At 32.4% G+C, this 11888-nt stretch overlaps 1 protein-coding gene and 1 non-coding gene across 3 annotated transcripts in view; both read right to left on the bottom strand.

Annotated features, from left to right (window-relative positions):
• Positions 1-10101, bottom strand: part of LOC111388085 (purple acid phosphatase 2-like) — a 16243-nt gene extending 6142 nt beyond the window's left edge. The window contains exons 1-8 of one of the 2 annotated variants that reach the window (XM_023012750.1): positions 9543-10096; positions 9029-9229; positions 8759-8870; positions 7803-8032; positions 6268-6406; positions 5446-5666; positions 4780-4901; positions 4168-4461 (exon numbers count right to left, since the gene is read on the bottom strand). In XM_023012750.1, the coding sequence (XP_022868518.1) occupies positions 4263-4461; positions 4780-4901; positions 5446-5666; positions 6268-6406; positions 7803-8032; positions 8759-8870; positions 9029-9229; positions 9543-9731 (1413 nt within the window). In that variant the 5' untranslated portion in view covers positions 9732-10096 and the 3' untranslated portion in view covers positions 4168-4262. Of the gene's footprint in view, positions 1-4167; positions 4462-4779; positions 4902-5445; positions 5667-6267; positions 6407-7802; positions 8033-8758; positions 8871-9028; positions 9230-9542 lie in introns of those variants that run through there. The other variant, XM_023012756.1, reaches the window with a different exon arrangement.
• Positions 2878-2950, bottom strand: TRNAE-CUC. The gene has a single exon. It is a non-coding gene; the product is annotated as a tRNA-Glu (tRNA).
• Positions 10102-11888: the final 1787 nt, after the last annotated feature.

Raw genomic sequence — 11888 nt, 5'->3', positions numbered from 1 at the left:
TTCACTCCCAATAATTTAATTGCAACATATATGGCTTAGGTATACTATTCATTTACCCCCAATAATTAGTTTCCATAATTTTTTCCCAAGTCTTCTCTGAATTTTTAATTCATTGACTTCAAATGTAGCAGGTTTGGAATGGATTGGAGTAAATGTGCTTCATGAGTAGTTTGACTTATCGACACCTACAGAAATCCCAACTTTCTCTCCAATTTTCTCTGAATAAGTGTAAACAAACCCGATAATTGGTCTTTACTATTTTTAATGACGTGTTGGTGATTTTCAACTTTCTTTTCAACTTCTTTAATTTTATTTAGGATAAAACCATGTGTACCGAAGGGGGTTATCGAAGCGTGTCCCCCTCCCCCCTCACAAACACACGGGCCCCGCGTGTATTTAATAATGTCGAGCCGTGGTCCCCACCTTAATGATGTAAGTGAGGTGTAAACGATTATGTAAATGATTATGTACGTGTAGCACGGTCCTTTTATTTATTTTATTATTATTTTTTTTTGAACTTTTGGTAATTTACTTCCGACAAATACATTATAGTGTCGATGGTGCCTCTGTGTCGGAAGCATAGGTGGCATAAGAAAGAGGGGATCCTTAATTTATCCTATTAATTCTCAATTCATGAAACCTTCGGATTAAGAAACAAAAAAATATAGAATAATACCATATAGCATGAATACATTTACTGTGAGAAAAAGAAAAGAAAGCAAAAGTCGTCATCAATGGAAATGTTATGCACAATTAGATGTTTAAAAAAAAGGAGAAAACAATTAAAATTTTTATTTGGGTGGAACAATAATTTATTTTAGACTAATTATCTATTAAAATCTAATTGTGTAATTACTTAAGATTGTTTAAATAAATAAAAAAAATACTAAAAATTGTGTAGTAATTAAAAATTGTAGTGCTAATATAATTACCATTTTGAAAATATTCAACGTGGAGAGGAGGTCTCCATTATTGTTGTAAAACTCAAGGATATAATTTACTCTGAAATCTTATTATACTTTTTTCAGGGAAATTTGCACTTTACCTCCAAAATTTTCCAAGTATAAAAAATTTATCATCAACTTTGTTTAGGTATAATTCGTCTTCAACCTTCCAATTACGTAGCGAAACTTGTCATTCCTTCCATTTTTTATTAAATGATGAATTTTTCCTCTTTCTTAAATTAATCAAAAACTAACGAAAAATTACAAAGTGAGTCCCATAAGTTTTCAAAAAGTTATAAATAAATGCCACTTGAGACAATTAAATACATATTTACATTAAAAAAACACAAAAAAAAAATGAAAAATGAAAAACATTTCATCATTTCTAGTTAAGCTCGTCCATTCATCCCAATCCAACCATAACCCAACACATCGCGGTCAAACACTATCTCCGTAAATGCAATCACAATACCACCACCACCTTATGAAATTAAATCAGAAAAGAAAAATTAAAAACCTTCTAGATAAATAATCGGCACTTGTGATTTGAGTTCTACATTTTGATTTCTCAAAGAGATGATGGAGAGCTAGTGAAGTGTTCAAATGTCAGTGGTAATTCTTCGAATAAAAAACATATACGTTCCTAATATACTAGATGTGGAGTTAATTGTTTCAATGTCACTGAATTTAGGTTCATATTTTTTATTGGTTACTAAAGTTTAAAATGTCTAGTTTTGACCACTGAACTTTGAAAAATGTTATACATTACTTATTGAATTTTAAAAAATATTGTTCACTACTTACTGAATTTTGAAAAATGTTGTACATTGCTCACTATAAATTCGATATTTTTCAAAATTCAACATTTATGCTAGTGAGTAACGTACAGCATATTCCAAAGTTCAATAGTCAAAACTCAACATTTTAAACTTTAGTAAGCAATTTAAGGCATGGATTTAAGTTCAGTGAGCAATCGAAAATATTGACCTAAATTCAATGACCAAAACGAGATATTTTAAACTTTAGTGATCAATCAAAAATATGAACCAAAGTTCAGTGATCATTGGAACAATTAACTCCCAGATGTGTGCATTTAAATTAAAAAAATAAATAAAAATAAAAATAAAGGTTGAACCATGTGGAGTAGGGATCTAGTGTCAGTTCAAGATAATTTGAATTTTTATTCATTGTCATGATTATTATTATTATTATTATTATTTAGTACAACAAAATGATTTCATATTTTTTTGTCATCAATTGGTGGGTCTCAAGCACCAAATTGTCAAAGAAAATCAATTAGGTTGTCTGTGAAATACTAACTCCCACGCAATTAGTAACGAGAAATATATTTCTCCACCGACAATTAATAATTTATCAATAATTTAATAATTAATGACTATAACACAAAGTCTTAAGCAATGTCATGATGTAACGCCCACTTACTGTCATCCAAACCCAAACCCTATTTTATATATAAATAAATCTCAGGCCGGCAAGTAGATATGTTAAATTGATGAATATATATATTTAGATAAGAAATTGCATTATTTATCCCTATCTATTCTCACAGTAACAAGTTGATCTTAAACGTTTCAAAGGATGAACTTTACAATATTAATCCTCGATGATATGAGTTGTCTAAACTTTTCTGAATCACGTGTGATCCACACATGTTCATTTTATAAAGTTCAGTTTTGTTTTCTAAAATTAGATTGTTGCCCCAAATTTCATTATTGAAGATTAATTTGCAACAATTAATAAAAGGTTAATGACTAATTAGTTACTAGGATTATAAAACGGGGACCACTGGTGCAATTTTCTATTAAAATAATATTGGTGGTTGAATATATATATATTTTTAATGGGGGAATTCGTTGAAAATATAATTGTCTCTCATTAAAACTTGTTCAAAAATATCACCAAATTCAAAAAATTCCGTTGCCGGGACTTGAACCCGGGTCTCTCGGGTGAGAGCCGAGTATCCTAACCAACTAGACTACAACGGACTTTGCTTATGAGAAGAAGCTAATAGAAATTATACAGCACTTTCCACAATCGAATACTTGATAAAATATATTACTGATTTAAAAAATATAAATTCACACGATCCTTCCTACTCTCGACACTGTCTCCCACTCGCGTCTCATGGTTAATTTGATCGAGAAGACAATTTAGGTTGCTTTCTAATTAAAAGTTCACATGAGTATTAAATATCACGAAAAAATAAGTGCATACAAATGTTTTACAATACGACATTCTTTTACTCTCTATTCATATAAAAGGATTAGATTGGAGGAGTCAGCCAAATTAGATTACAAACAAAAGAAGCACACTTTCACTAAACATTTACGAGTTTGTGGCTACTACCTGTGAATTTCGCATAATTCATAAAACGATCATCTTCTGAGTTTATATAGAATGAACACTTTTTTCTTACAAAGCAATTTGAGGACAAGTTCTACCTATTGTAATTGTAACGACTTCTCTTCCAAATCATAGGAATGAATGTTGTGTCTTGAACTTCATTCTAATGGTTCTAATGTCAAAGCAAAAGCAAAATTCGGATAGGGTACTAAGAAGTAGGTTTGTACCATCTTCCCACTTCAAAATCGGACATGAAAAGTTCCCTTCAATCCCACTCAAGTAGGTAAACCAAATAAAGAAAAGAGTTCTGGCTTTCAAATTTTGATGAACCATCAACTATTTGGGGACAACATAGTTTCAATTGGATTATGTTGGATTTGCTGCCTTCAGTTTCGCACTGGCAAGTTTTGTTTCATGTAGAAGCAGAATCATTAGTATTAAAAGAAGCCACCAAATCCAGTCGAAAATATGCTTCAAATTTTTATTCTCTTCAAATCAGAAATTTTGTTACAAACAAGTGGAAAAGAAAAGTATAAAATTTAACGATTTATCATGATTCATCAGTTGTAGAATCATCTAACGGATGCCAGACTCTGTTGAAGAACCACATAGTATCAGCCTTCACAGCATATCCATCCTGATTACGATGCCAACTATAGTAAGCATGGGTTCGATTCTTGATATCGAAAGTGGCATGACCAAAGCTGGCCTCGCGATAAGCTGAGTATTTAGGCTGTGGTTCTGTCATACTGAAAATAATAGAGAATGCATTAGCTTATAAAGTCGTCTACTTTTCAAGTAAATTATACGAGTGAGCATGTTTGGATAAGAATCATTAGTATTAAAAGAAGCCACCAAATCCAGTCGAAAATATGCTTCAAATTTTTATTCTCTTCAAATCAGAAATTTTGTTGCAAACACGTGGAAAAGAAAAGTATAAAATTTAACGATTTATCATGATTCATCAGTTGTAGAATCATCTAACGGATGCCAGACTCTGTTGAAGAACCACATAGTATCAGCCTTCACAGCATATCCATCCTGATTACGATGCCAACTATAGTAAGCATGGGTTCGATTCTTGATATCGAAAGTGGCATGACCAAAGCTGGCCTCGCGATAAGCTGAGTATTTAGGCTGTGGTTCTGTCATACTGAAAATAATAGAGAATGCATTAGCTTATAAAGTCGTCTACTTTTCAAGTAAATTATACGAGTGAGCATGTTTCGCTACGCAAACTAGTTTACATATAAGTAATAAAGTAGTTTTTAAAATAGAACTTTTTTTTATTGGTAAAAGTTGGACATAAATAAATTACTTATAAGTAAACTTTTGGAAATAAGAAACAAGTAAATTATCCAAACATGTTTCAAAAAGTTGAGCGAATTAAGAGTAACTTTTACAGTTCTTTAAACCTTAGCAAACATGATATTGTCTAAAAGCAAATTCCAGGACATATAAAAAGTCTTACTTGGTGGCCAAGCCTTCAAGATTCCCCCCATCTCCAATAGTTATGTAAACAGGGGCCGACTGGTCAGGTACCGGCGTGCACAATCCGTTCACAACATTGTATGCAATGTTTGATACACGTTCCTATGACAATAGATGATGATCGTCAAGTAATGCCAGAAGAAACTGAATTTTCGAAGAATGTATAGAATAATGCCATATGTCCCCGGTGGGCATCATCCACAGGTGATTTGGTAAGTGATGTGGAGTGGGATGATAATTCAATTAAATGACCCAGTTTATAAGTTTTATTATTTAATGTCACATCATGTGGGGATGATTTTCAGTGGCGACATATTACCCTTTATAAATTCAGTACAATAGACACCCACGGTCATTAAAAAAAAATAAAAATAATAAAATAATAATAAATAAATAAATTCAGTACTATAGAAACTCTAAAGTATTTTTGAGTATCAGGTCAATTTAAAATATTTATATTTCTATGTCAATCATTATGTGGTTTTTCTAGAAAATTCTCCCATATTGTGGTGCATAATATAAATCAATGACCCAATTTTATGTACGCCAAATTTGAAATAAAATATTCTTTCAATAAAAGAAAGATATGCCAATGACCCATATGACATGGTTTGAATTCGGTGACGAGGAATGGAAGTGCACATACCGATCGCTCGTATGCATGAACATGACCAGCAAACACAACATCAACTTTGTACTTGACGAACCATGGCTCGTACATGACTCTCATGGTTTCCCCTTCTAAAAAGTGATAGTTGTAGCTGTTGTACCATGGGGAATGCATCAGAACAATCAGCCACGGCGTCTCACTCCGGTTGACTTTTGTTAGCTCCTCTTCAAGCCATTTATACTGAGGAGTATATTTTCCTTACAAATATAAAACAAAGAAAAATGGATAATAAGCATCAAAAGTACAACCAATTCCCAAAATAATTATTTTACTCATAAGGAACTAGAAAAAAGAGACGTCTATGAATGTCATAGACATGGGATTTTTGACTAAGCTTAAACACAAGTAAAAGTCATTTTTTTACTCTGTCTCCAAACATATTTGGATATGTTGCTTATTCTTAATGTTATAAGCAACTCTTTTGTTAGTGTAAAAATAAGTAACTTACTTATTCTCAATTTCAGCTAATATAAAAATTATTTATCTTAAAACTTACTCATTTACTTGAAAGTAAGCTTTAACTCAACATGCTCTAGGCATCATGTGTAAGAATGAACAAGGTATTCCAATGTGCAAATATACGAAACACAAAAAATGAATAGATTCCTCAGTCACTGATTTTTAGTCTTTTCAAAAAGAAAGGAAATCTACTTATGAGAACGTTACATTTACCACCCTAACAAAATTAATGGATCAAGCCAGTATGAGTTTCATTTAATCAAATGTGCAATAGAGCAGTGAATACAAAGTACAATATTGTAAATGAGATGTTAATTTCCAAGGCAAATACGTGCTTACCATATGCTGAATACGATGATAAAACAATGATGTACGCTGAAGCTCTCTTGATTGAGTACCATAAAGGAGAGGTGCTATTTGATACTTTGTAAGGGGTGTGATAACGGTGACTATATGGCTTAAAGGGTTTTGTTTCACCCTGCAAGAAAATAATCAATACTTATTTACAAACTCATTTCCATGAAAATTGGGTTCATATTAAGACTGACAAAGAAATGAAATTAGCAACTGAGCTGCAAGGAACAAAAAGAAAAGGATATGTTGGGTGTTCAAAAGTAGTCCTAGTTACGCAAGAAAAATTTGTTCAAGTATTCATTTTTTCCCCGTCATATCGGCGATTCTTCTTTTTCTATTTACTCAATTTGGAGATGGTAAGAACCTTCATGCATTAGATTTTTGTTTTTGTGCATGTTTGGCAAAGCTTATAAGTGCTTATAAGCTGATCACACACCATTTGTATCCACACATTTCGTAGGATCCACGACTTTTACCTACTTTTGCCCACTTATCATCCACACATTTTGTGAGACCACAACTTAAGAGTACTACCAAACAATTTTTCCACTATCAACACTAACATTGAAAACCTACTTGTAGAGAGGTCTTTGGACGGGCTTTTCTTGAGTTGAAAAATGCTGACTTGTTCAAATAAAATGATTCCGTAAAGATCAAGATGTGTACACTAGAAAAGAAAGTCAAATCAATACAATTCAATATCCAGTTATATGCTTTGTTGTTTAAAAGAAGTAAAGAACTATAAATTCCCTCCATATATCAGGAATATCAAAAACATTTATCCACAATGGAAACTTGAGAAAATGGGGGAATTGTTGCATTGAACATTTAGGATTTCTGAGCGAACTGGTTTTGCCGTTATAAAATATTGAAGATAAATGAAAAAAAATAAAGTTATTTCCTCCCAAGCAGTTTAAGCTTTTAGATGACTTAGCTTAACATAGTATTACATATAGTAAGGGTCCTGAGTTCAAGTTTCATCATCAACCACTCATAAAACTACGCACATGACAGGCCTTTAATAAAAGGGAAACTCTGCTGCATGTGAGATAACAAGTTGAAGGCATTTAAAACTTAAGCTATTTAGCTTCCATTTGACAAATTTATTTTTGGTTTATACTTTATAAAGAGGGCTAGTAAGAGGGAAAGTAGAGGTCCAACGAAATATGTGGATAATAATGATTAGTAGTTATGATTGTGTAGTTGAAAATTTGAAATTAACCTTTGATTGTGGCTGAATTTATAAACCACTTATAAATGGGATTGTCAAACGGAGGCTTAGACAACCTCATGTGAAAGCTTAGATTTACCTCCCTCACAAAGCTCTAGGGCGGGGCGGTGGGGGCCTATCAAGGTTGGGGTTCAACCTTTTTTAGATTAGTTGAAATGGGACAATTAATGGTCAACATAAAATGTTGACAATTATCACTTAGTACTGAAATTTTCGTTTGAATCCCACACATGATATGATTGAGAGCACTGTGTTCAAGAAATACACAACGATTTTGCAGGACACTTACAATTTTTGGAGCAAAATCAATTTCGTGATTCCCTGCAGTCCAAATCCAAGGTTGGTAAGCAACACTTCTTTCGACGAACCTTCCCCATGTATCCCATCTCACATTGTCATTGTTAGGATACTGGTCAGCATAGGAAAGGTCTCCAACAAACAACACCGTTTGTCCCTTGGTGGGATTTTGTTCGTAATGTGTAAGCGTCCTGTTAGAGTCAAAACTCTGACCAAGATCCCCTGCAATAAAAATTGAAAAACACTCACATTGGTTGTATTAAGAGCATGTCTGGCAAATCTTAAAGTTTAATTTAAGTAGGTCAAACATACTTTTTATTCACACATTTCATAGGACCCACAACTTACTACTCACACGCTCATAAAACTCGCCTCTTATAAGCACTTAAAAGCTCTATCAAAACAAGTACTAAGATTTAAGACCTTGTTCATTCATAAGAGCATTCAACTTAAAGCCAAACAAATGCCACTTTACCTATCAGATCACCTAGCTTTTACTTTTTTAACCAACCACGAACCACAACAAATTAAGCTCTCTTGCCAATAAGGTTGAAACAGTTACATGAATCCGTTTATGTATTTAAGTCACTTAGTTTGTCTCACTGCCACAGGGTAAGATTATGCTGTACTCAGTACACATTCCACAACCACCATAACCACTTTCTTCCCAATCAGCTCATATAAATATTTTGAAGAACTTTTGAAAGCTCATTGTATAATAAAACTAAAGTACATGTTCGGTATGCAATACATAAGATGGTACAATAAACAAGATTTTAGCAATTTTTAATTTTTTAATATTATCACATGCTTTCCAATCCGCCTTAGCAAACATGACAAATTTATTTTAAAGGATCAATAAATTACAGTACCAATTATTGAAGTACGTTAATATAATATCAAGTCTTGAGCAAACTGCCGTGAAATAATTAGGTAAAGAATGGATACCTATAAGACCAAAAGTATAAGGAACATCACGGCCAACTTCAGGAGGCGTCATGAACCAGAATGTTCGTGTCGTGTGACCAATTCCAACCTCGTAATAGTATTTAGTGTTGTACTGCCACAAAGAAGTGAAAACTTCATCCCAAATTGTCCATAAAATAATCTCCCTTATCATATCTTGTTCAAAGCTAAATATACACATAACAGAGCATATAAAGGAAGAAACACCATTATAGAAATAAGAATGGAAAACAACAAGAAATGGAAATTCACCTCTAACTTTTTAATGGTGCAATGGTGAATGTAACCAGAGGTATAATTGTAAAATTTATACTTGGTAAGCTTTCCTCTTGCCTCTTTCTTGTCCTTGCTATTCTCGCTCCAATAAAGGACTGCATTTGAGCCCTGTTCATCCACGGTAACCCATGATACAATCACTGCCTTTCCCAAATGATCTCCTTGTGTTATATGTACCTTAAGAACAAACAATTATTCAACAAATTCAGTCAAAGAGAAGCATCTATATGTGAACTGTTTGGTTATCTAAAACAATTAAATTTTTAGCAACATCTGAGTTCCGAGGTATTAAAACAAAAAGATAATTATTACAAGGATACTTTTTAGGCAAAAAGGGAACATTGATCAAGTTAATTCATGATACTTATAAAGAGAAAAGGAAATATAATACATTAAATCATACTTTTGAAAAGTTTGTATTTGTTTATAAATTATGTTATGTCATTCAGGATATATTAGTAATGAAGAAAAAAAAAAGATATGAAGAGACCTGCTGAGGCGCATTATAGCCAGGCGGCACACGGAAGACATCACTTTCAAGAGGCATATCCTCAGTTTTCTCAACTTTTCTAACAAAACTACTTGTGATTCCACCATTGCATAGAATTGCTGCATTCAAAACAAAACCCACAATACCCAATACAGAAAAACCAGAAAATCTTCTTCCTGGCGCAGCCATTTCGTTATCCTACGCACCGAAAACCCAGAATAACCTACGCAGCCTCTCCTTCTACAATACTGTCCCTCACTCTGGCATTTGTGCGAACAAGTTAAATATAAGCAGGGGAAGAAAATCAATCTTGAAATGCGGGGAATATTCAAGAGTTTATCCGGCTATACAAAGTTAAGAGTCAACGAAATTTTCGCCATTGCGATTGGGTTTCGTTTGGACAAGGCCGTATTAATCTTCATAACACCTTAAATGATCAAAGATATGGCGAGTTGACTTTTGGTCGTGTGACTACGAAGGTTCGAAGTACCGACAATAAAAGAATCATTTGACAATGAGAATGTGAATTCGCGGAAAATTAAGTTTAAATATCAGCGTCGTTACTCGTTAGAGTTTAGCGGGAAGTCGGACAGCGTGGTTCGGGCAAGAAACAGAGATTACGATTTCAACGAATATTTGGCATAGCCTAAAAAATAAAATAAAATAAAAAATAAAAAAATGTAGATCAAAATTAATAATTAATTCTAACCAGATATTTAATGGATTTCACAATTTTTTCAAATCTTTTAACATTAGAATTCATCAATTTTTATAGAAGACCTGTAAATATCTAATTTTTAAATACACAAAAAGGGAACTCAGTATCTTAATCTATTATCTTCTTTTTAAATAAAATAATTTCATCTGACTTGACAAGTTCTTTTGAAAATAGACACTCAATCATTCACTATTTCAAAGTTACGATCCAATAACATAAAGTTACTTATATTTCCTACTATACTTATTAATCAAATCAAAATGCTCATCTAGCTTTCATAATGAATTCCTCCTTAGTAACGAAGTGAAGCAATGAATTCATGCTTATTTGGAATAACTTAAAAAGTTGAAGTCGAGTCAATAATTAATTTCAAAAAAGCCATGAGGCCAAGGCCAAAAACAAGCGTAAAAACAAGGGGTTTGATTTTGGCCCTTGCCAAAAAGTAGGGTTGAATTAATTTTAACTACACATTTTATATATCTATAATTTTTATTAGCTTTTCAATCTCACGTTTTGTCAACTTTTATTAAGTTCAACGTTAGTTAATATTGTATAGTTAAAATTTTTTAGCTTGATCCCAAGGAAATTTGATCATGATTCATGGGAGGACAAATTGATAGAACTTGGTATAAATTGTCGACCAAGATAAAAGTTTATAAGTTGCTAAAGATGACAAACATTTAATTATTATCTTTGACATGTTACTTTTATGCATGCAGTTCCTAGTTTGACATGTTACTATTTTATTTATTTATTTTAATATAATTTGATAATGACAAAACTTTAACTTAAATCGACTGAACTCTAATATTATATAAAGGTCATCTAAATATTTAACCTGCTAAAGACAAAACTCTTATATTCAATAAATCTTTACAGCGAGTATATCTCAATCAACAAGTGCACGAGTTAATTTAACAGTAAGAGGACTATTTGACAAGTTTTTTTTTTTTTTTAAAGTTTTAACAGATATTGATAAAATGTATTGTCAAAAATGAATTTAAAGTTGTAAGTCTTATGAAATGTATTGTTATACTTAATAAACTTTAACAAATTTTAAGTTATTCCACGCAATTACTGAATACCCTTTCACCACACAAATCTCAAGAAATGCACCCTCTTGCGATCTATCAATATATTAGTTGAAGTTGCCAATATTTTCCTTCACAGTTGCAAGGAAATTTTTTCATTAATAAAAAGTGTCCACTAACACACGAAAGTAAACGAGTGAAAAATTGTCCTAGCTAGAAACCCAACTTGCAGTCAAAGTTGGGTGTGTATGGACATGCATTATGGCCCCACAAAATAAAAGTTCTAATACCCATTGAGAAATATCTCAAAAGATTTCGACTTTTTTAAAAGTCGATTTGACACTTTATTCTCTTTCTGGACGTTCTTTATTTAATAATTAAAAAAAAAAAAAAGTTGAACCCCAACTTTAAGGGTCCCACATCGTCCTGTTCTTAGAGTATCGTGAGAGAGGTTAGTCGTGGAATGTGCCATAACAGGTCAGGGAACAAGATCTGTCTGTACACTGATACCCACAAAGAGTCTCAATTCATATTTCAGGAATCGAACTCTCACACTGCGACTGCCAGTAAAGCTGAGTATACCTCACACTTATCCTT

The sequence above is a fragment of the Olea europaea genome, chromosome 3 (assembly GCF_002742605.1).
Source record: "Olea europaea var. sylvestris chromosome 3, O_europaea_v1, whole genome shotgun sequence".
Lineage (NCBI taxonomy): Eukaryota > Viridiplantae > Streptophyta > Magnoliopsida > Lamiales > Oleaceae > Olea > Olea europaea.
The sequence above is the reverse complement of the archived record's forward strand: the minus strand, read 5'-3'. Positions and strand labels throughout refer to the sequence as shown.